The sequence below is a fragment of the Lactuca virosa genome, chromosome 4 (genome assembly GCF_052849685.1).
Source record: "Lactuca virosa cultivar CGN04683 chromosome 4, Lactuca_virosa_CGN04683_v6, whole genome shotgun sequence".
NCBI lineage: Eukaryota > Viridiplantae > Streptophyta > Magnoliopsida > Asterales > Asteraceae > Lactuca > Lactuca virosa.
This window is the reverse complement of record NC_136429.1, coordinates 123,241,294-123,267,043: the sequence shown is the minus strand read 5'-3', so window position 1 is coordinate 123,267,043 and position 25,750 is coordinate 123,241,294. Positions and strand designations below refer to the sequence as shown.

The 25,750-nt window shown below is 36.7% G+C and overlaps 1 protein-coding gene across 1 annotated transcript; it reads right to left on the bottom strand.

Moving 5' to 3' along the window:
- Positions 1-19,017: 19,017 nt before the first annotated feature.
- Positions 19,018-25,325, bottom strand: LOC145107302 (uncharacterized). The gene is made up of 4 exons (XM_079044162.1): positions 24,678-25,325; positions 24,444-24,584; positions 20,350-20,915; positions 19,018-19,895 (listed from the first exon to the last, which is right to left on the bottom strand). The coding sequence occupies exons 1-4, from the start codon at positions 25,195-25,197 to the stop codon at positions 19,206-19,208; spliced, it is 1,917 nt and encodes a 638-aa protein (XP_078900288.1). The 5' UTR covers positions 25,198-25,325; the 3' UTR covers positions 19,018-19,205.
- Between the last annotated feature and the right edge of the window lie 425 nt (positions 25,326-25,750).

Below are 25,750 nucleotides of genomic sequence, written 5' to 3'. Positions count from 1 at the left end.
GACGTCCGTTTTCGTCTGTCTTTTTACCGTTGTGCTACTATTGACTAGACCTTTAATTCTCGTTTAGGTCGTGTCGGCTAAAAATCACTCGATCTAAAATTCGAGTTTTTAGCTATCTACTGCTAAGCTGAAACTTCGAAAAATCATAACTTCCTCATACGAAGTCAGATTTGGGCGTTCTTTTTATACATACTCTCGGTTTAACGAGAACTACGACTTTCGTTTAGATCACTAAGGCTAAAAAGTAGTTTATCAAAAACTCACTTTTTACGACATTCGGCACCGTGGCGGTTTTGTCGTGAAACTTCGATAGGTCATAACTTCTTCTTTATAACTCGGATTTTGGTATTCTTTATATATCCGTAATCCTTGTCACGACCACTAAAACTTTCTTAATAGATATCGGCTTTATCTAATATTTATTTTCGACGCTCATTTTTATTCTTAATTAATTAACTCCTAGTAATTAAGCATAAAACACATAAAACACATAATATTCACATAATTCCTTTTTCATTTCTTCAAAATGAGTTACAAAGGTTAACCTAGACTATCACATTAATATTAATGCCTAGCCTAGAAACACAGGCATTACAATTCTCTCCCCCTTAGGATGATTCCGTCCCCGGAATCACACATCAACAAACAACTGCGGGTAGCGACTCATCATGTCACTCTCCGTTTCCCAGGTGAGATTTGGCCCATTCGTATGTTTCCAATGCATAAGCACTAAATCGACCATCTTGCGTCGCAACTTCTTAGTCTTACGGTCAACGATTGCCTCAGGTTCTTCAATCAACCTCTTGTTTTCATCCAACCTTAATTTAGAAATGGGAATTATGTCGGGCACATCTCCCGTGAACTTTCTCAAATAACACACATGAAAGGTGTTATGAATACCCTCCAGTTCTTCCGGTAATTATAGCTTGTAAGCTTGATTCCCGATCCTCTGAAGAACTTTAAATGGTCCAATAAACATTGGACTCAATTTTCCCCTTTTACCAAATCTTATAAGTCCCTTCCACGGCGAGACTTTAAGTAAAACCGAATCTCCAACTTCGAAGGATATCGGTTGTCTTTTCTTGTCAGCATAACTCTTTTGTCGATCTTGAGCTGCTAACATCCTTTCCCTAATCACTTTCAACTTTTCAGCAGTCTGATGGACTATTTCAGGTCCCATAAACTGCTTTTCCCCAGCTTCCAGCCAACGTGACGGCGTTCGACACTTTTCTCCATACAAAGCGTGATAAGGTGCCATCTTGATGCTTGAGTGGAAACTATTATTATAGGAAAATTCTACTAAAGGTAAGTGTTCATCCCAGTTACCTTGGAATTCTAGGGTACATGCTCTCAGCATATCCTTCAATGTTTGAATTGTTCGTTCGCTCTGACCATCAGTTTGCGGATGGTAAGCTGTACTCAAACACAACTAGGTACCCAATTTCTCTTGTAGACTCCTCCAAAACCTTGAGGTAAAACGGCTGTCACGATCGGATACAATCGTTAACGGAACACCGTGAAGCCTCACAATTTCCTTCACATAAGAATTCGCAAGTTTATCCATAGACCATTTCTCGTTAGCGGCTATGAAATGCGCACTCTTAGTGAAGCGATCAACGACCACCCAAATCATGTCGTGACCGTTCCTTGTTCTGGGCAGTTTAGTCACAAAATCCATGGTGATGTCTTCCCATTTACCCATGGGTACAGGTAAAGGTTCTAAACTCCCATACGGTTTCTGATGTTGTGCCTTAACCCTAGCACAAGTTACACACTCGGCCACATACTTAGCAACATCGAGCTTCATCGTCGGCCACCAGTAATAGGGTTTTAGATCCCTATACATTTTTGTACTGCCGGGATGAATCGAGTGCATGGTCTTGTGAGCTTCTTCCATAAGAAGATCTCTTACTCCTCCCGTCTTAGGTACCCAAATCCTATCTTTGAATACCTTCAGTCCTTGACCGTTTGTACCAAACACCAACGTTTTGCCCAAACGTTCCTCCTTCCGGGCATTTTTCTCTAAAGCTTCCTCCTGAGCTTTCTTTATACTTTCCATAATTGTCGAGACAACTTCAATTCTCAACGCTCTTGGCCTTTTCTTTTCAAGATTCACCTTCCGACTGAGAGCATCAGCAACAACATTTGCTTTAACAGGGTGGTAAAGTATCTCACAGTCGTAGTCCTTGAGTAACTCTAGCCAGCGCCGTTGCCTCATGTTCAATTCCTTCTGACTAAAGAGATATTGAAGACTCTTATGATCAGTGAAAAGTTTGCATTTAGTACCATAAAGATAGCGCCTCCATATCTTTAAGGCGAATACTACCACTGCCAACTCCAGATCATGAGTGGGGTAGTTCTTTTCATGCTCTTTCAATTGCCTCGATGCATACGCGATCAATTTATCCCTTTGGGCCAGAACACATCCTAACCCAACTCCAGAGGCATCACTGTAAACTGCGAAGTCATCAACTCCTTCAGGTAACGAAAGAATCGGTGCTTCACACAATCTCTTCTTTAACTTTTCAAAGGCTTCCTTATGCTTCTCATTCCAAGCATAAGTAGCTCCTTTGTGGGTCAAAGTTGTTAATGGAGTAGCAATCGAAGAAAAGCCTTGGATAAATCGACGATAATATCCGGCTAATCCTAAAAAGCTTCGAATCTCCGTAGGACTTTTTGGTTGTTCCCACTTCATTACAGCTTCGATCTTTGCTGGGTCAACCATTATTCCTTCTTGGTTAACCACATGACCTAAAAATTGGACTTCTTGAATCCAAAATTCGCATTTGGAGAACTTTGCATACAGCTTCTCCTTTTTCAGAACTTCTAGCACTTCACACAGATGCTTTTCATGCTCCTGCTTGCTTTTCGAAGAAATCAAGATATCGTCTATGAGTACTATCACGGATTTATCAAGGTATGGTTTACAAACCCTGTTCATCAAATCCATGAAAGCTGTTGGGGCATTGGTTAGTCCGAATGACATAACCAAAAATTCATAGTGTCCATATCTTGTTCTGAACGCAGTCTTTTCGATATCCTGCTCTCTCACCTTTAGTTGATGGTATCCTGACCTAAGATCGATCTTCGAGAAATAGCTCGAACCTTGCAACTGGTCGAACAGGCCATCGATCCTCGGCAACGAGTACTTGTTCTTTATTGTCGCTTTATTCAGCTCTCTGTAATCGATGCACATTCTCATGCTCCAGTCTTTCTTCTTTACAAATAACACAGGGGCTCCCCAGGGTGATGACTAGGTCGAATGAAACCTTTGTCCAATAACTCCTGAAGTTGTGTCATAAGTTCTTTCATCTCTGTTGGTGCTAATCGATGCGGTGCTTTTGCTATCGGCGTCGTTCCTGGTAACAAGTCGATACGGAATTCTACTTGTCGATCAGGGGGCAATCCGGGAAGATCTTCAGGAAAGACTTCCGGATAATCACGCACCACCGGAATATTCTGCACCTCCTTCTTTTCCTTCTTAGCATCGATCACGAACGCTAGATATGATGTACATCCCTTGGCCAAACACTTTCTGGCTTTCATTAGGGAAATGATTCCAGAGTTTACTCTGCGTTTGTCTCCATACACCATAAATGACTCTGGCGGGTTTACTTTTACTATCTTCATCCTACACAATATTTCGGCATCATTGGCACTAAGCCAATCCATTCCTAAAACTATGTTGAATCCATTTAACTCGATAGGCAATAATTCCTCGTGGAACTTATTCCCATACAAGTCAATGAAGATGTTTTTCATACGATGGCTAACAGGTACAAACTTTCCACTAGCAATATCGACTATTATAGCATTAACTAGTCTATCTACAGGCAAAGCTAGTTTTCTACCAAATTCATGCGAAATAAAGGAGTAATTGGCTCCAGAATCAAACAAAATTTGGGCAGGCAATTCGTTTACGAGAAAGGTACCTGAAGCGACATCGGCTTCTTCTTTCGCAGCCTCAAGTGTCATCTGAAAGGCTCTCGCCTTCGGCTTTGGTCGAAGATTGGGCTTTGCTGCATCCTTCTTCTTCGGGAAATCCTTCAAAATATGCCCTTCTTCATGGCACCCATGATAGACGTTATTAGTGAAGGTGCAGTTATTGGCATAATGCCCTGTCTTTCCACACTTGTAACAAGTGACTTCCATGCTGCACTTCCCAGCATGTTTCTTCTTGCACTTGTCACACCACTTGGCTTCAGCTCCTCCTCCGAATTTTCTCGAACCATTCTTCGAGAACTTGTTCTTTTATTGGAACCTGAAGTTCCTTCAAACTTTCTCTTTTCGCCAACTTCAACCTTGCTGGCGGCTCTCCCCTTAATCATATATTCAACAGACTTAGCAGCCTAGATAGTTGCCTCCAAAGTAAGTGCCTGACGTACTGGCACCGCGTACTCCCATGGAAGTCCCTTTGCGTACCTGTCAATTTTTTCCAGCTCATCTGGGATAATACGCAAAGCAAACTCCATTTTATCTGTGAAGTTATTCGTATATTCGTCAACGGTCATACTCCCCTTCTTCAACGTTAGAAATTGGTTTTCTAACTCAAGCACGTTTTGGGCCGAGCAGTACTTGCGCTTGAAGTGCACCAAGAACTTTGCCCAAGTCAGTTGCAGTGGCTCATTAGGGCTTAGGGTTTTCCCCAGAGTGTTCCACCAACGAGCAGCACTACCCTTGAACTGACGCACTGCAAATGTGGTTTGTAACTTGCCTTCGCAACCACAAGTCATGAAAGCCAATTCCATTTCTGAGATCCAATCCATTACTCCGACTGGATCTTCTTTTCCAGTGAAGGTCGATGGCTTGCAAGTCATAAAGTCCTTATACTTGCACCCATTTCTCTCCACTCTATCCTCATGGTTATTTCTCCCAACCACTTGAGGTTGAGGTTGTTGGTTTCTGTTTGCATTTCCTGCTCCACTTCGAGTTCTTGCCATTATAATCTATATACCGAATAAGGCGAATTTAGGTCTTTATCCTCGATAGGTATTTAAATTCCCTTATCACTCCGAAACGTTTACATGTTAGTTCTAATCTCGTAATCATACGCTTAGAATCCTACACACATAAGGTTTCCAGATCCGGTCGGCAACAGACCATAGATCCGAACAATTAATGGCACATATGGAAAGCATATAGCATTTAGCACATAAAAGCATTTTAGGCACCTTTCCTAAAATAAACTAGTGCTCGTGTCTAAAATATGGTAGACACTCATCTCACAGTCATCACTTAGAATTCTAAGTTTAAGTCTAGAAATCCTACAATTTCTTAGTTCGCTTAAACTAATGCTCTGATACCAACTGTGACATCCCCTAATTTCTCGGCCAGAAAAGACCGATTTAATTTATGCTTTTTAAAATAAAATCAGAGAAATCTTTTTAAAAGATGTTGCGGAATTGGTCCCCAAAACAAAACATGATAAAAGTTTATCAAAACCTTTATTTAAGAAATGTATAGTTTCATTTCATATCAAAACCTCGGGATGTCATGTTCCGATACAGATCAAAAGCATAAACAAGACATTATAAGCCTTACAACAGTTATTTACAACTACTGACTTATAATCAAAAATCTCTCATCGTCCTCCGACTATGCTCGGGGTCCACTACCTGTAACATAAAAAGCTGAGTGGGTCAGGCTTGGGAGCCTGGTGAGCATATAGGGTTTTCAACCCACAATAATAATAACTTATTAAGTTCACCAATCAACAATAACCCTGATTACCCATTCCCGTTGTCCTCACTTTACGTCCCTAAACACCTATCACAAGGGACCTAACCTAAGGTATATCATCGGGATGGACACTACTGCTAAGGGGACTCCTCAGCCATACATGTCCTAAAGGCAACCATGAGGGGGATGGAGTACGCCAATGAACATTTAGTTCATCAACACCTACAAGTTGCGAACCTGCTAGTGTGCCACTGGACCGTCTAGAAAGGTCCATGGTCGTCATCTATACTCCGCTAGACGACTTCAACAACAACAACACCGAGGCCTCTCACCATTTTAACACACATCGACTATTTCGTCTACCCATGTTCTACCCAACATATTTGTAGATAAAATACATATACAATTTAAAACTTGTATAAAACATATGTTCAACAGTCACCTCAAATAAACACTTAATATAATTACACATAGCACGTATTTTATAGAAAATACTTCATATCTAGGTGTAAGATGAAAGTGACTACACACTCACATGATTTGATGATAATCGGGCAACAATTCGTTTCCTAAAACGTTCGTTTCTAATAAAACCGGGAGTTTTATTGAGAAACCGGGCTCTGCAAGGGTCGGGCTTCGAAACCGAAAAGATAAATTTTCCGGGTCTTCGGGCACTTCGGGGCGTGTTTCGGGTGTTATAATCGATACCGGGGCTTTGGGGGATGTCAAAATGAAGGAAATATTGAAAAAGGGGTAAAAGATGGCAATTTTCCAAAAGTTCCCGGGAAGGCTCGCAAGCCTTCTATTTATAGGGAGGTCCGAAGTCGACTTAGAAGGGGGAGTCAGCAGCGAGGACACGCGGCAACAGCAGGGCGAAGGTGCGCAGGTGGCTCGCACATGGGTTGCGCATGCGAGGGTCTCGGTGTCGGCCTCTTATTGGACCGAGGTCTAGTCTGAGGCTTCGGACGTGGCACCATATGCGAGACTCGGACACGCCATAAGGGACACGCGTCGGATTTTTAGTGGACCACTTCGGATGGCTCTCCGGTTCGGATGACTCAGCAAAATTTCGGACACGTGGACGATTTGAGCGAGGGTGAGGTGGCCGAAGTCCACCTTGCGAAATTTCTTGGTTTTGGCAAATTTTCTCGATTTTCGCTCCAAAACTTCTAAAATCCATAACTTTCGCATACAAGCTCCGTTTTTGACGTTGTTTATATGCACGCGTAGGTAAAATTACGCTCTACAACTTTTGTTTAGACTTCGTCGGCTAATTTTGAATTTAATTTTTAGATTATTATTTTTAACAGACCGGGACAGGAAATCTGTTAAAAATTCATAACTTCTTCATCCGACGTCCATTTTCGTCTGTCTTTTTACCGTTGTGCTACTATTGAAGAGACCTTCAATTCTCGTTTAGGTCGTGTCGGCTAAAAATTACTCGATATAGAATTCGAGTTTTTAGCTGTCTACTGCTAAGCTGAAACTTCGAAAAATCATAACTTCCTCATACGAAGTCAGATTTGGGCGTTCTTTTTATACATACTCTCGGTTTAACGAGAACTACGACTTTCGTTTAGATTACTAAGGATAAAAAGTAGTTTATCAAAAACTCACTTTTTACGACATTCGACACCGTGCCGGTTTTGTCGTGAAACTTCGACATGTCATAACTTCTTCGTTATAACTCGGATTTTGGTACTTTATAAATCCGTAATCCTTGTCACGACCACTACAACTTTCTTAATAGATATCGGCTTTATCTAATATTTATTTTCGACGCTCATTTTTATTCTTAATTAATTAACTCCTAGTAATTAAGCATAAAACACATAAAACACATAATATTCACATAATTCCTTTTTCATTTCTTCAAAATGAGTTACAAAGGTTAACCTAGACTATCACATCAATATTAATGCCTAGCCTAGAAACACGGGCATTACACGACTCTCCGGCTATAATTTCCACAATGACACTTAGTCAGAAACCGACAACTATCCTTAGGGTAAATTGACCATTTTACCCCTGGCTAAAGTCCACATCTTGTTCAAAGTCAACTTTCCAGTTGAACGGACTCGCCAAGTTGGACCGCCAACTCACCGAGTCCCAATCCTTTCATCAATTCCCAACTCGTCTCCACTTGTCGAGTTTAGCAAGAACTCGACGAGTTCTCGTTCAACTATAACCTTGGGACAATCTTTATCTGACTCGCCGAGTTCCTCCTTAACTCTTCGAGTTTATCTTCATCATACGAACGTGTCTAGTCTTTGACTCGCCGAGTTGTATGAACAACTCGTCGAGCCCATCTTCATGAGTTAGGAGATGGCCTTGGACTCGCCAAGTACGTTCGTGCACTCGCCGAGTCCCATGGTTTCCAGATCCATGGCTTTGTCCATTTCATTGAGTCCCTTCCCTGGTCTCATCCAAATCCCTTCTGAACTAAAATGGGTTCCTCTGAGTTATAACCGTTTTGGGAACCAACTCACGACTCGCCGAGTCCATGCATGTCGAAGTCTAATAATTCGATTTCTGATGTGCAAAATTCATCCAGAAGGTAGATCTAGGCTCCTAAGATCGCTATGACGCGTAAAGTCATGAACTTTACGTTCATGCATGGGACTTTTATGCTCAAAGGACCAAAATTGGGATTTGTTTCATTCTTGGGGTTCTCATGGCCATAAAGATGGCACCTTTATGCCATGAGGACCCTCCAAGGTTCCATATCTGTGTGTAAATCGACTTGGGACGTCCAAGTCCCAAGGATCAAGCTCCTTGGACCCAAAACATCATAAAGATGACCACAAGGAGATCTAAGAAACTACAAGTCAAGTATGAGGCTTGATGACCATAAAGTGAAAAGAAGCTGATGTTGTTCCTGGATCTACAATCTTCTCTTGAAGTCCTCTTTCTTCCTCTTCTTCTCACAAGCTTCAAATACACCAAATAACTCTCAAAATCACAAAGAAAACTCAAGTTCACTTATGGAGGATTAGGGTTTCGGGATTACTGCTCTGGAGGTGATGGAGGCTGGACAAGAGGCTTATAATGTTGCTTAAATAGGGTGCAAACCCTAAATATTAGGGTTTCCCCCAGACTGGCCTACTCGTCGAGTCAAGGCGTGGACTCGCCGAGTAGGTCACTTAAACCCGCGTCCAAACCTGACATCTACTCGACGAGTTAGGGCTACAAGTCGTCGAGTAGATCTTATAAAATGACATTTAGTGAATTAAATATGTACCAGAAACGGGGCATTACAATAAGAAGATCATCTCGGAATTCAAGTCTAAAACTGTATTGAATTTTCATTTCCTTCTATATCCGAGATCAGATCCTTCTTGTCTCGGAGTCTCACAATCTGTTTAACAAGTTTCCACTAAGATCTTCCTATCTTTTACCTCTAATATTCAGTCTGAGTTTGTGCAATCTCGTACTCTATTTTATGTACAAGAAGTTTTCATTCTAATCTTAGAAGTATCTTATGACAGTTCATCTCGGAACCTGCGTGCTCCGAGATCACTTCATAAACTCGTCTCAGACCTTTTCATGTTCCGAGATCATATCACAAATTAATTCCAGATATTTCCTGGTCAGAGATTCATTTTCAAAACACCTTGGAACCTTATGGCTCCAATATCAATTCTTTTAGAAGAAGTTCAAAATATTTTTCATCATTCTTTTCTGAAACATTTTTTTCTTAAGAACTCAAACGGTTACTTTTTAATGATGATTATCCTTTTAATCCTAGAAATTTGTACCCTCTTTGCACATGTCTCCGTAAATTAAACATCCCATCACTTAAGTGGCGGTTTCCATTTTGCATATCACGCCATTGTGTTCTTTAGTCCTTGCAGGTCAACTCAATCCAAAAATGGCAACACATTAAATGAGGTCCATATCCTCATCCGTATATCATCATTACACTTTTTAATCCGTCTCATTTTCTTTAACCTATAAAAACCCCCATCGAAACCCTTTTACACTTTACGCTTACAAAAAGCTTACCCCCTTTCTCTCTGCAAACTGTGTTCTTCAAGCTCTCAAACCTGCAACAATGCCTTCCTCTCAATCTGCTCCCAAAGTTACCAAATCCGCTCCCAAGAAGAAGTCTTCCAAAGTGTCTGCCTCGTCTTCGTCGACTGAACCCTTCCTTAGGGATACCACTCAGCTTTTCTCCCTGGACCCCATGGACTACGACGAGTCCATCCGGGTCATGATTGAGTTTATTGCTCGTCATCCCCTTTCTGTACAACTCACCAAGATCCCTGATTCACCCCTTCATCTTCGTCTTCTTCACATGGATTTTGAAAGGATCATAATCTACAATGATGTTCTCGAAACTGTAATTTCTGGTGATCGCATCGTTCCTATCGCTGCAATTGGGATGTCAAAAAACCCTCAGGGTTTTACTGTTCAAGAACCTACTCCTCAAGAATTTTAGTCGTTCCTTAACGACATTGGCTATGTAGGGGAATTCAAAGCCAAAAAGTTCAAGAAATCAGCCGTTCCTGGATTGTGGACTGTATTAATGCACCTCATGCTTTGAGGCCTCTCCGACAAACATGGTGGTACTGATACGATGAGCAAAGATTGGCTGTACTTCATTTACAACATCTTCACCGGAAATTCAAACGCCGTCGACATCACTGAAGTCTTGTGGCAAGACTTTTTTGTAAGTTCTCAGTCAACCAGAAACCACAAGAAATTTCGAGTCCGAGGTTCTAGACTCTCATGGTTCAACAACTTTACAAGCATTGGAAGGAACATATTCCAGTCGACACAATTCTGAAAGAGGTACTCTTGTCCTTCAAAAATATTAAAACTTATCGCCTTCGAACCAGGCATCTTTCAGACCTATTTGGCGATTGCCTGGACATATGCTGGTCGTCCTACCATCCGAGTCCATTCATTTGAAACATCATTTGGCGATCTCGATTGTGTATCGCCCTAGACAGTCTACCCCGGTCACCGTTGAGCCTATGTCGGATGAGGCCAAGCCAGTTCAGTTTGGAGGTAAGAAAAAGAAGGCTGGAAAAAGGAAATCCTCTCCCTCTAAACCCAAAGCTAAAAAGAGAACCAAAGTCGGTTCCACCTCTCAACAGGAGGGAACCAAATACATTCCGGATGACTCTGGCCATCCTCTAACCTCACCTGGCCACTCTTCTGAAGTACCCTTTGGAGTTTCAATACCACAATCACACACTCACGGGGAGTCTCCTCATAATTCACCCTCACCTTCCCAATAAGGTGCTGCTGGTGTTGAATATAGTTCCTTGCACCCCCCTGGAAAAAACCCACGAGTCAATTTGGAAAACCCCCTTCTTTCAACACAAACACGGTCCGAGATCCCCGTCTCGAACCCCAAGCATTCCGAAGCAGGAGTTGTCTCTCCTACCTCGGATGCCACAACTGGTTTGATACCTTGTTCAGGTAGAGGATGACCAGGTTCTAATGATCCTCAGTGGCTAGATTTTGTTAGCAGGGCTCATACAAGGCATCCAGAGCTAACCAGATCCCAATTTGAAGCAACTCTCAGTTCGATGAGAAACAGAGCCATCCAAAGCAACATACCCTTTGTTGATCCAACTGACGAAGTTGCTGATATAGAGTTCGTCTTAGGAAGAAACACAATCTAACATTGTCTCGGACGATCCTCCTAAAACTCAACACCATGACGCTTTCCACCCTGATCCTGATGAACTTTCAGATGAAGTTTTGTTCAATGATGATAGTGCTTCTATTGCTGCTCCACCACTGTTTTCATCACCTCATCTCCCAACAAAGCCATCTTCTTCAAGGTCGGTTTATGATTTTGGGTTTTCCTCCTCCTCTTACGAGCCTGTTGACGAAGAGATCAAGATTGATGATCAAGCCCAAATGCATCTCGGAGGTGAAACAGAGTCTACTCCTCCCAAGCCAGATAATACAGCCACTGCAACTTAGGTTGGACCCTCCAAACCACCGGTAAATCAAGAAGGTGATAAAGCCAAGTCTCGGACCTCCACCTCGGACACGGGATCTTCAGCTGGTAATTATGCTGGTCCCTTTGCTCTATTGGAACTCCGAGACAATGTCTCTGAAACTGTCAAGAAGGTCGAATCCATTGAAACTTCTGTGGATGGACTCGACGCCAAGATTGATAGAAAGGTTTCTGGTCTAGACTCCAAGTTGGATGCAATTTTAATCTCCCTGTCCGAAGCCACAAAGTCCGGACCAACAAATGTTGAAAGGGAAGCTCAGCTCGATCAACTTATTTCCCTCCGACTAAAGCATACCATCGAGGAAGTTGAACAAAAGTATAATGGAAATCTTGACCTCTACCTTGACACCATCACCACAATGTTGAAGGTTCACGATGGTATGATCGGTGCAACAAATTAGCTCATCAAATAGACCTACATCCGCCACGAAAAACAAATTCAAAGAATGAAGAAGGAAATCAAGAAGAAAGATGAAATGAACTTGATCATGAAACCAGTTCTTATCAAGCTCCTCAGGGCATGTTGGAACATTGTGGATGTTCTGAACCACTAATTTGATGAGATGCTTTCGATTCTTGCCCAACTCTTTGATCACCTGAAAGATCAGGCTCCCATAGCTGAAGCTTATGATGCCTTAACTTTGCAGATGAACAAAAGCTTTCAAAAGGTGTTTGAACAATTCTCGGAACTCCAGGAGTCTGCATTGCTTGCACCGATTGATGGGTCATCCATTGCAAGAGGGGGAGTAGGGCCTAACAGGAGAAGTCAACCCATCCCTTGGAAACCTGCCTCAGAGTTCAAACTCCGAGATGAAAATTATGACGACGACTCTTTGAAAGTTCTTACAGGTGATGATGAAGACTTGTACATCACCAATGCAATAGTAGGACTTCAAGCTCCAAGGAAGTTTCCAGCCAAAATGTTATCCGAGGAAGAGCAATGGATATGGTCTGCAGTCTCATGGCCATCATCCCTAGCTGATGTTCTGCAAAGAAGTCGTGAAGTAACAAAGGCAAAAACTAAGATAACAGTTGACGCCTTCCGAGCCACCAAATTGATGCTGCCTCTGATTCCCTCGCCTATGATAGCTCCCATTGATGAAGGATCTCCTCTTCGGAATCCCCTGATTTCCTCTCCTCCAAAACTCTCCATTGATGAAAACATGCAACACATTTTCTCGGTCCTCAATAAACAACAAGATAAGGGAAAGAAACCCATTTCGGAATTCCACAGCTCCGAGACACCTGCTAAAGTAAAAAGTGGTTGGTCTTAGGAAGAAATAAATCAAGCCCTTGAGGAAAGCATCCGGATCCAAGCCCTTAAAGATAATCCTCATCCGATGCTAGGGCTTTCCCCTCTTTGCCGAGAAGGGATAATACATGACTTGGACATAGTGCCATTTATGTATTATGATCTCCCAAATCAAGACTTGGACCAGATTGATCTACCCATCTATCCATACAACAAATTCTACACCAAGTTCGCTCCTCTCCATCCAGAAGATGATCCACATATGATCATCAGAACTGAATGAGAACGTTTGAAGACTTTTTACTCCAAGAACGCACTTCCCCAAAAAGAAGTATGGTCTCGGAAAAGAATCACCAAGATCTATGGGTTGGGAAGGAAAATCTTAACCAAATTTGAATTGAACTGTGTGTTGTTCTGATACCACATCTTCCGAAACAAACAAACTCAAATCACCATGACAGACGCCGACTTCCCAGCAATCAATCCCAATGACATCCCGACGATAGCTGCACACTTCAGAAGCCACCAAATCGAAGATCTTAGCATGGGAGCCTACCATGCTGCCTTGGGTTTCCTCAAAGATTATGTCGCTGAATTCTGCAGATGCGACTTCGAATTGGCCCACTTGTTCAGAACTGAAAATTTCTTGGCAAATATTGATTTTAAACTGCCTGAAGCTGAGATATTGGCAGAAGGACCAATTGATGAACCGGTGTTAGGGTTTATGTATATGCAAAAGAAGACGAACAAGAAGGACTTCTTCTGAGTCCTTGACAAGCATCTGGTTCCCACTAAAGCCTTTTGGAAGTTTATCAATCATGCATCAAAGTCAGAAACACCAGAACATGTGTAGGCAAAATTCATAAGTAAACTTTAGTGGTATAACGAAGTCAAAGATTGGTTGTACCGGACGTATGTGTTTATCAAGGAAGAACCGAACTAAGCTGACTGGATTGCTAAGTTCACTTAGGGGGAGATTGTTGGAACCTAAAAGTGAACCTCTAGAAATCTCAAACTCTTGAAGATCCGAAGTCATCTTGAGTCCGAGATGTGTTATGGTACGAGATGGAGTCAGAGTCCGAAATGGAGCATGTTCCGAGATAAACAAAGATCTGAGATCAAGTTTCTGTTCATGTATTTATTATTCGTGTCATTTATGTGATTTGACATTTCATAGGACTGAGTCTTTTTGTAAGCTTGGATAATCATTTGTCAGAAGCTGTTTATTATCCAGTCATTTATTTGTTTCACCAGATTGTACGATGTACCTCATTTTTCCTATATAAGGAGTGTTTTAATGACAAGTGTCACAACTAGCATTTTAGCTAGGAAATTCTATTCTCATTTAAGCATTCATCTAGTGTAATAACTTATACTCTAAATGAATATCATACTCTATGCTCATTCAAATACATCTCATATGTTCAATTAAGTGTTTGAAACCCTAAAAATTCCAGTTCAAGTTTAACATGAACTAGGATTCCCTTATTGGGCCTAATGGACCAATAAACCTTCAACTTGACTATCTTGGGCCTAGGAACCCTAATTGGGCTTTCTTTGGACCCACACCCATAAGGTTTTAGCATTTGGCCCTTGTTGGACCATAAATGATTCCATTTGCTCTAATGGGCCGTAAAACCTTCTATTGAGCTTCATTGGGCCGAGGACCTTAAAAAGGGCCCAGTGGGCCGAAAAATACTTAGGCTTCTTAAAAATCGAACAAAACCAAGAATGGGCCCAAACCATTCCATTTCCATTTCTTTTCTTAGCCCAATTCTCGGCCCAATCAATTAACAAAAAAAATGAAGGATTTATTTGGCTTTGACACATCATTTTTGCATGGTGGTCTTCCATGCACATCACCTCACCATCTCTCTCTCTCTCTCTCTCTTTATCTTCTCTTATTATCGGCCGAGAGGCCCTCCTCTCTCCACAACTCACTTCAAAAATTCATCCAAACTCTCATAATTTCCTCTCAAGCTCAAGAAGGAACTCTCTCATTTTTCCTTGCTATTTTCGTGACTTTGGTGTGTGATCCCAAGAGTTCTTCAACAAGTATCACCCACTTGGTAAGTTTCCATCATACATAAGTTATTGATTTCCATTTTAAGCCAAGAACACTCCCTTACATGGTTCATCTCGCGCTCTAGCTTCCTAGGACCATCTAAGACCGAAAATCCCTCTCAAGAAGCTTCCTAGGGCCGAGATCTACTCATTTTACCACCAAGAACCGAAAACATCAAAGCAAAGTGAGTTCATACCCCTTGTTTTTCGGTTTTACTTTGTTTTTGGGGGAGAATACAAGTTGCTATGTGTTAGATCTATGTATTTGTGCATGTTTATGTGTGTTTTCTAAATGTATGTTGTGATGGTGTAAAGAACTTCATGGATCTAGACAATATTTGGAAACTCCAACACTTCATACAACTTACTATAAGGATAAATGTGCTAAACATGTGAAGATTCATAAGAAACTAAACAAAAATCTTGAAAAAGGGCCATTTTTGACAAATAACCAAAAAGATGAGACTTTCTTGACATTTACGGTTTTACAAGGACTAAAGGAGTCAATTTTATAAAAGAAATGGGTTTTTACGATATCTTGGAGATAAAGCGGCCAAAAACGTAAATTTTTGCATAATGGGCCTTAAAAATGGGCTTTTCGGTTTTAGTGGGCCAAAGTTGTAAAAATTATGATTTTCATGGATTAAATTGTTATTTTACACAAGTTTGAGGCTAAAATGTAAAACTTACGGTTTTATGGGTTGAAAATGCCACATTATTTGGATTTGGGCTAAAAATGCAAATTTTTCCAAAACTTGGACCGAAAATGCCATTTTTATAAAAAAAAGGGCTGAAAATGTAAATCTTGGTAAAAATGGGCCGAAAATAATATTTTATATATATTTGGACTAAAAATGTCAATCTTTATAAAAATGGGTCAAAAATAATATGTTATATATATTTCGGGCCAAAAATGTCAATTTCTATAAAAATGGGCCAAAAATAATATTTAATATATATTTGGGCCACAAATGTAAATTTCGTGATATTGGGCCTAATATATCCATTACATGTCCATTTGGGCCTTTGTGGCCCATTTACATGTTTGTTGGGCCTAATGTGTTTATCACATGTTAAATTGGGCCTTTGTGACCCATTAACATGCTTAATGGGCCTAGTCTATACATCACATGCCTAATGGGCCATAACTGCTCCCTTACATGTCTTTTGGGCCTTATACATTCATGTACCTATTTTCTGGGCTTTGCAAATCTTAACTATATATACGAAAACATTATACATAGCGTAAATCAATACTCGTGTGGAAACAATAAATGATCTAGTGAGACTTGTCGGTTGATACCTCTAGAGTGTATGATCGTAGTCTGTAGTTATAACCAGAGTCTCATGGAGGGAGAGCAAGAGTTTGTGTATAGATCTATACGGGGTGACTCCCCACACCTGAGCTGTTCGCTACAGCTAGACTAGGCCAGTCTAGGGTGACAAACCTTACCGTAAATCGAACCGGCGCCTAAGAACGCCACGACATGCGAACTCGTCAAAAATCAAGCATGGTTAAAACGGCTCACTTAGAAATTCTCTCCAACATAATTTTATAGAATACCTATAAAATCTTGTAGATACAAAAACAAACATATACTGTTATTCGGTCTTAGGGTTGAGACCACAACACTTTTATAAACAGAAAATATCGGATTTTCTGGGGAATACCCGTTAAACAATATCTTTTACGTACTACAGAAAATACAAGGTTTTTATCTGGATTACATTTTTATACATGGATTACATTTTTATACATTCCAAATACAGAAAACACACATGCATTAATACTTGATTTTGATACATCACGTTCAAACCATTTTTAGAAAATATCGGATTTTCTGGTGTTTACAAACAATTCAAAACTTCTCATTCAAATATGCTTATGAACTCACCAACATTATATATGTTGAAGTTTTTCAAAATAACTTGTATTCTCAGGGAATCGTTAAGAAGAAAGGTCAGCAGGAAATGGTGGAATTTGTTATATTTTTGTTATCATCATACATTAAATGTTTGAACACGTAATTTATGATATTGTACTTGATGTAAACAATGCTGGTTGTATTTGATATGTATGATGATGGTGTTGTCTTGTTTCAATTATTTACATTGTAATGATATTACAAAATGAAGTCACGCGCAAGCCCCCAGACGTTTCCGCCGTCTGGTTCGGGGGTGTGACAACAAGAATATCACAGATTGTTTCTCTAAAGATAGCTATACTTACATTTACTTCACTTTCACTTTTCTCTCAAATCAAACTCTTTCAAAACATTCTTCTTGTTCATTTATTGTCTTTACTTTGATTATTCTCATAGTTCTTCATTTATGACTTGAGTACTTTGTTGAATTATATCATCAGTCTCGACTAGTATTACCAGACTTGACTGGTACATCTAATTAAAAGCGAACATTGATCTTAAGCATTAACTCAAGGTTTGAGTTTTCAAACCTTGTCCCTGCGCATCATATCCTTGTTCTCACATATCCAAACCTGTTCTTGTTCTTGACCCTTATAGTATTGGGTTTGCTCTATATTATTCTTCTAACCATTATCCAAATGCTCATCGGTCTAAATTCCAAGTGTATTCGTTAAGAAAATTCAATTAGCAAAAAAAATAAAATAGATATTTGGAAAAAAAGTACTAATCATAATAATACCCCCAAATTAAATAACTTACAGCGAAAGTAATCACAAAATCGATGTGTACCTTATAAAGCCCCGTTGAAAAATCACAACAAACTTGGAACACACCTTGGTCATTTTCGTATTATCCAAGCAAAGACAAAGTCAGAACGCAAGTTCTTATTCTCCTTCCATATCTCTCAAAAATTAAGTAAGTTTATCAACTTACCAAAAAAAAAACAGCAAATTATGTGTTTGACTGAAAGGGATTAGCATGGAAAGCATTAAAATGTCACCTAGTGATCCTAAAATTTTGAACTTTGAACCAATAATAGGGTAATACATGATTAATTACCTTCCTGGTTTAAGGGGATTAACATGAAAATTATTTAATCGCCAAAATCTATGCTTAAATAGTGTGTTGGGTGGGAAAAACTAAAGTTTAATGTGTATAACACGTAAATATTGTGGTAGAAAGAAAGTCTGGAAAATGGACACATGGAATGTTTAGGTTTCATTTAGGATGTTTGTGTAAGCTTATTTTTTGGGTTTAAGCTTATGAGCTTATGAACTTCAGAGCTTAAGAACGTATAAGTTTATAAGATAAAAAAAATGTTTGGATTAGCTTGTGACTTATTAGCTAATACTCCCTCCGTCCCAATATTATTGTCCACAGACAAAAAACACACAGATTAAGAAAATCATTAATTACCACTAACTTTATATAATAAAATGACAGTTTTGTCCTTACTTTGTATTTAATGTTCCATTAAATGCTTAGTTGGTTAAGTAATAATGATGAGGTATTTTGGTAAAAATGTTATTTATTTTTAGAAGTGGACTATTATTTTGGGACAAACCAAAAAGGAAAGATGGACTATAATTTTGGGACGAAGGGAGTAATTTTTTTTAAAAAAATAATGTTTGAATTAACTTATTTTTGTTAAATGACTAAAAAAGAGATTAATGTAGTGCTGGGAAAAGAAGAATTATATAGAGTTTTGGGTAAATAGGTAAATATAAACAAATAAGCTAATCATTTGGAAAAAAAAAAGTTGTTTTCATTTGGCTTATGAAAATTGATTTATTTTTAAATAAAATAAGCTTAAGCTAATAAGCTAATCCAAACACTAATTTTTTATAAGCCCAAAAAATAATAAACCGAAAGCCTAAAAAATAAACTAAAACAAATACCCCGTTAATAGACTAGGTAGAGTAGATAGGTAGATTTCTTTTTTTGTATCTATGGTGCATGTTCAGGGTCCTTTTAAGGCAACTTTACTCATTACTCACAAATAACGTCTTTCGAGAGCAAGTAAAATAAAAGTACAGAAATAAAATATATACAAATCTCTACCCTTGGTGTATAATAATTAAAACCAGATTTCCCATAAACCACATAAAAAACATTGATAATTAGTCATACTTAAATATTATCAATACATAACTTTAACACACTTCATACGAAGAACATAACGAACAAGATGTTTTGACAGCACTCACTCAATTAATGGCAAATTATTCACTATTAGGAGACACAACACGGCGAGAAGAACAATAACGAAAAGGTACAAACATGGTCAAAGCATCGAAATTATACTCTAAACGGGTGAACGAGTTGTTAGATCCATGGAATCAATAAGTGGATGTAGAGAATGAGGTTTGTAGTTCCAAATCTCATGATAAATCTCAACTACTTTTTCCATCATAGCCTTTAGTACCCGGTGGAAATCCTTCGTCACTTCAATGTATTGTTGCATATACTCATACACGAAAACAAACACCGGAAAGAATGAAACTCCATACAAGGTCACGTCTGTCCATTTCGCTTTACTACTGATAGTTAAAACAAGTGTAGCTGCAAATGCCACCATCATCATTGCCACAGAGATGATCAACAGGACAAGCGCTGTAAGTTGCTTCTCAAAAAGAGATGACGCAAAATCCTTATACCGAAATGGTGATGTGACAATATTGAGAAATAAGATAACTGATGTCAATGCCGTTGAAAGCGAAATGGAATCAGCTAAGGTAAATAGTAGAAACATAGGTTTCTTCTTGAGAACTGGATGACCTGTCTCATCTGGACCTCCTGGCACTGTGTATACAGAAGTAAAGGCAACAGTTGCAATAAGCACAGCCACAAGTGAGCAGTTTTTGGCATTCTCACACATCCACTCCTTCGCTTCTGAACGAAGTTGATCATTGGTTTCACTAAACACTTCATAAGCAGTCTTTAGGTCTGAGTTTCTTGTCATGGTGTCTAAGGCTGTACATAGCTCTTCCACCCTCTACATAAATCAAAGAGTAATCATTTACTAAATTAACAAGAATTTTAAAAGGTTATTATTATATCATTTAACAATTTTTTTAACATTCTCACACATTTTCTAGGTGAAGCTTCTTTATACAAAAGTCATAAAATTATTTACGAAAATTTTGTTCTTTCCACGAAAATGATATGACTTTTTTTATAAAATATGTCATTAATTTTCCAAAAAAGAAAAACAAAACATAAATTTGTTTTATTTTTTTATAGTGGAGGCAATTGTTTGAGCAATTTTACCAAAAAATACATTCCTTGAAAAAAAGTGATTATCAGGTATAAATGTTTAAAAATTGGCCATTTTTATGTCACATTCTCCTTTTTGGTCAATTTAGTGAGTGACCTTTCTAAAAACATATTCATGTTTAGTTTGTAGCATAATAACTTGCATGTACGTAAATAAGTACTGAATTAATGACCTTATATAGACGTTGATCATCTTTCAATTGTTGGGCAGGATGTTTCACGTCCTCTGCTAGCTCATCAACTCTTTGACCAACCATGTGCAACAAGGTGTTAAAATTCTTGTCAAGCCTTCCTCTTAGTCTCTCCAATGGATAGTTCATATCTTCAACAACATCTATGATTTTATGTCTTCGGTGCAAGATTGCCAAATGTAAAATGGTACGCCCATCTTTATCAACATGTTCTACAGCCTGCGGATACACTTTCAATATTTCTTTAACAATCTCCGTAGAATCATATTTGGTTGCTAACAACAATGGGGTATCAGGCTTGTGATAATCAACTTCATGAGCTATTGGAATCTTTTTTTCTTGTTTAAGTGTGGATGTACTCTGTCCATATTCATGAAACTTAGAACCACGCATATCTGTCCATGATTCAGTCTTTTCCCATGAGTTGTCTTCTTTTATCAACAATTGCGCAATTTTCATTGCCCATTCACAAGCATGTTTTTGTTTCCGTAGTTTTTTAAAATAGTTGAACATCCGATATCCTTCATACTCAATATCTGTATCGATCACTGACATGAAAAACGCCACATAATTGTTAGGTCTTTTATGGCTGAATAACTAGCATTTATGATGATCAAATGAACATAAATGTAGAACGGTGACCTTGGTGCACCGAGGCCTTATATTATTGGCAAATGGTGATGGCTCCTTTATCTTTTATTTACTCAAAAACTCAACCAAAATTCATGCGACCACATTTTTTGGTACTAAGTTTTATTTAAATTTATTTTATTATGTATTAACTTTATATAATTAAAACCACAAGTTTTGGTTAATTACATTTTATGATATTGTATTATTTAATTTATTGTAGTTTTAGGTATGGAAGTTGTTACATCCGTAATAAATATTTAAGATTTAGATTAAATATGTATTTAACATATGTATTTTTTTGTTTTTATTTTGATTAATATAGTATCTCAATTTTATAACATATTTAGCCTTATAAAAATGTATGTATAAATAGATGATAAATGATGAAAAAAGAAAAAAAAAAGTTTATCATTGAACTTGAAAAAGATTTTTTTTTATATAATTTTGAATTTGTCAAAAAATATATTTTATTTTTAAAAAGATAACTCATTCAGGTTTTTTTTGTATGTTTATATGTTATCTCAGGAGGTCATCCTTATTTTCAATTTTACGCTTTTGGCTTAAAGATTAAATTTTGTTAAGAATTTAATATGAATATTAAATTTTACTAAAAATTCATCTCAAGTTTAGATTATAAGATTGATATTAACTATGTAACAATCAATTCTAAGATTGATATTAACTATGTAACAATCAATTCTTACACAAATTTATAATATAATATGGTATCGCATTTTGAACCATATTATAATAATATCATTTAATGGTCATTATTAACCATTTACGTGTGAATAAAACTAAATATGATTATCGATTTATTATTATTATTAATGTTATGAATAATTAATTTAGATAAATTACTTATTTGATTTTTTTGTGATGTAACGTAGCGTAATTTATAACTTTATTTTATTTTTTAACTATTATTTATTATTACTAATTTAAAAATCATTTGTTTGGAAGACTTTCAATTATTTTTAAATAAAATATTTTTGATACTCTTTAGTTACTTTAAAATTTCGATTTAGGTTTTATATTTTAAACATTTAAACATTTTAAACGATTAATTTAAAAAATAGTCTTTGAATATTTTAATATTATTTGATATTTTGATTTATATTTTAGATTTACCATGATATTTTGATTTATATTTAGGATTGAACATGATAGTTAAATTAACATTTTAAATATATTATATTCAAAATTCAAAAAAATTTGCACTCAATATGCTCATATTCACATATTCAAATTAAAATTAGATATATTTAGTTGAAATTTGAAAAGTTTGTGAATTTCAAATGCATATACAAATAAAAATACTTCATTTATAGTGAAAATTGTCAATTATTACAAAAAATTGTTTTTGATGCTTTTTAGTTACTCTATTAACATGTTTATTTAGGCTTTAAATTTAAAATTTTAAACATTTTCGATTAATACTTTTATGTTTAATTAATATTTTGGTTTATATTTTGGATATAAAATGATATTTAAAAATATTTTGATTTATATTTTAAAATTAATATGATATTTTATATTAATATTTAAATTATCTTATATTTGATAATATAAAACTACCATTAATAAAATAATATTTCATACTATTTAAATCAATCAAATAATAGATATATTAACACTAACACCTAACCTAACCGGTCAAACTTAACACCTAACTAGTCAAACCTTCAAATTAATAATAATAATAATAATCATATATCATATATACTTATAAAGCTAGCATTTTTTCTTGAATCTCATGCATTTGAAACCCTCTTTTTTAACTTCCTCAAACCACATTCATTTGAAACCTCCTTTTTTAACTAATGCAACTAAAATGTTTTCTTAATTATGATTTAACACTCAAAAGTTTTATAACTTATATTATGTTTAATTAGCATTTAGTGAAAAGTTTACTATAAAAAAGTCAATCTTTTGGGAAAACATGCATACAAATCATATATAAATTTCAAAAAGAAGACAAACTTAAAGGTTTTTGTGTTGGGTTGAAGTCTTATGACCACTTTTAGAGATATGCTATTATATTAGAGCTTTTAATTTGTAAGTTTGTTATACTAATTCGTTTTTATATTTTCTTTGTTTTTGGATTATTGTAATACAGTCGCTGTATATTGTGGTTTAATTGTTAATATATTGATCATATGTTATATAGGGTGATGTCGAAAATATTTAATTAAATATTTTAAATATGTTTTTTATTTGTTTTATAATTGTACCGTTTCAAAAAGATAATTAATTAAAACTCATACATATGTTATACTTTAAATCTCTCTCTCTCTCTCTCTCTATATATATATATATATATATATATATATATATATATATATATATATATATATATATATATATATATATATATAGGTCAAAACACTTCAACTAAAATTCATTTAAAATCTAATATTTCAAATGTTTTTTAATAATGATTGTAAAAATTTCAACATGTGTTACTTAATTGATTGATTAACAAAAATATTAATGTTTTGAAACTCCTAACTCTTAAACTTATATTATTTAATTTGTTAGTTAACTAAAATATTTTTCCTACATAAAGATAACATTTTTATGTTTGGTTACTCATATTTGTTTATGTAATTAGAAAACAAAGTGTACATAGAATGACTACTTCAATTTCACATAGGAATCGATACCACTAGAGATGTATGTTGTCTTTAACCGGTGGTAGGAGATCCACATACCCTTTTTAATTATTTATATTAATGCTTAGTAATATCTATTTTATATTCCTATTCACCTTAATTTTTTAGGTACAAATTAAGGAAGAGAATTCTTGGGGCACCAACATAAAGTCAAACGTACGCCTTGCAAAATATGTAATTAAAATTAAATATCATATTTACTAATCGACTTATTTTAAAACTCTTGATGACAGTTATGTATAATGATATATTTTGTATGACTTCATTCTTTATTTCAATGTTTAATATTTGAAAGTTCATATATGAAACATTGGATGTTTCGGTGTAATATAAATAGTGTAATAGAAAGTTTATTAGTTCAATATTGTTTATTAATAACTCATTCAAAACAACTTATTTCTTATTTTATCCAAAAAATATTATCGGACATAAGAAAAGTAGATTATATTAATGTTATACAAAAACTTATAATATATATTGGATATTATAAAAGTAAAAGTAAAGTTTATAATGTATGAACTATATTAGATAGTATCAAAATATAAATTGATGGATTTTTATGTTATTTGATAATTCGGTTAATGCCCAAAACATGACTAAAGACGTAATTTTCAACATATTTCTATTTTTCCCATAATTATTTTAACCATTTAAATGCATTCTTGCCCAACGCGAGGTTTTTCCCATAATTATTTTAACCATTTAAATGCATTCTTGCGCAAGGCGAGGTTACGCCTAGTAATAATAATAATAATAGCTGTTACTTACCCTTGAATATCATGCGCTTGAAGAAATTTTTAGGATGAAATTCTGGTTTAGTGGTTGAAAGATGTTGAAGAGCTGTCATGCCGTCTGCATCCTTTTCACCGATTAACTCTCTATAAGTTTCTGCTATCTCGAGGGCAATCACTGCAAAAAGTTAAGCATTTAATCAACAAAGAAATTACTTCATTTATAACTGCAACGAGAACAACTTTGTGCCACACACCCACACACACTTACTGTAGTTTCTACTCAGAATTGCTATGTGGAGTATTGTAAACTTATCATCCCTTCGAAGAAATGTCGCCAAATCTGGTCCTTGAATTGCTCTACTGACTTCATCGTGAAGGAATCGAAAGGGTCTGGTCTTGCCATGGCGAGCTGCATAAAATAATGCCGTCTCTCCCTCTTTGTTGGTCATGTTAAGCAACATAGGAGCCCTGCGTAGCACCTCTACTGCAACCTTGACTGTCTTATTGTTTGTGCCAGTCTCATGGAGAATGGTGTTTCCACCACTATTCTGCCATGTGAGTTTGTGAGTATCACAGACTGACACCATATCTAGGAGCTTCAGTACAAGGTCGGTTTTCTTATGATAAGTTGCCATATGGAGGACGGTGTCTTCGTGTATGGTAAGTGTATGCAAAGGACCCTTGGGAATTTTTTTACATAACTCGATCACTTTATCATCCTTTTGTCTCATCAGTGCTTCATACAGATTTGCATTAATCTTCAAGTCTTCCTCTTTTGTGAGAGCCATTTGGTGTGTTTGTGTGTGTGTGAGTGAGTGGGTGGGTGGGAGAAGGAGGAGAAGAGTATGTCAAGACCTTTGTAATTTCTGGAACCTTGATATTTATAGCAAGGAGTCAAACAAATTCCTTTGGCATGGAATCTGGATAACTTTGGAAGTTCATCCAAGTATAGAATCGTCAACTACTTTAAATAAAATTCTAAATGGTACGGAATGTAGCTGATAAGAAGATTTTAACAATTATTCGACCACAAATACTATGATCGATGAGGATCAAAAAAGAACCAAGCACCAACTCTTTATAAAAGTTGGCCATACTAGGATGTGCATCTTAATAAATTATGATTGTTAATGCAAAAAATTGGGTATAAAACTGAAACTCTAAAGTCTCAACCATATATTTAAGGCTAATATAAGAATAATTAATTTTTTGCTTATACCATTTTTTCCCTTTTATAGGTCTCTTAATTAACCAGTTAATGACTAAAAGAGTTCAACATCTGCAGCTTCAAATTGAGCGGGTAGAAACGGTTACAGAGCAATTAGCCGCCCAACAAAACCG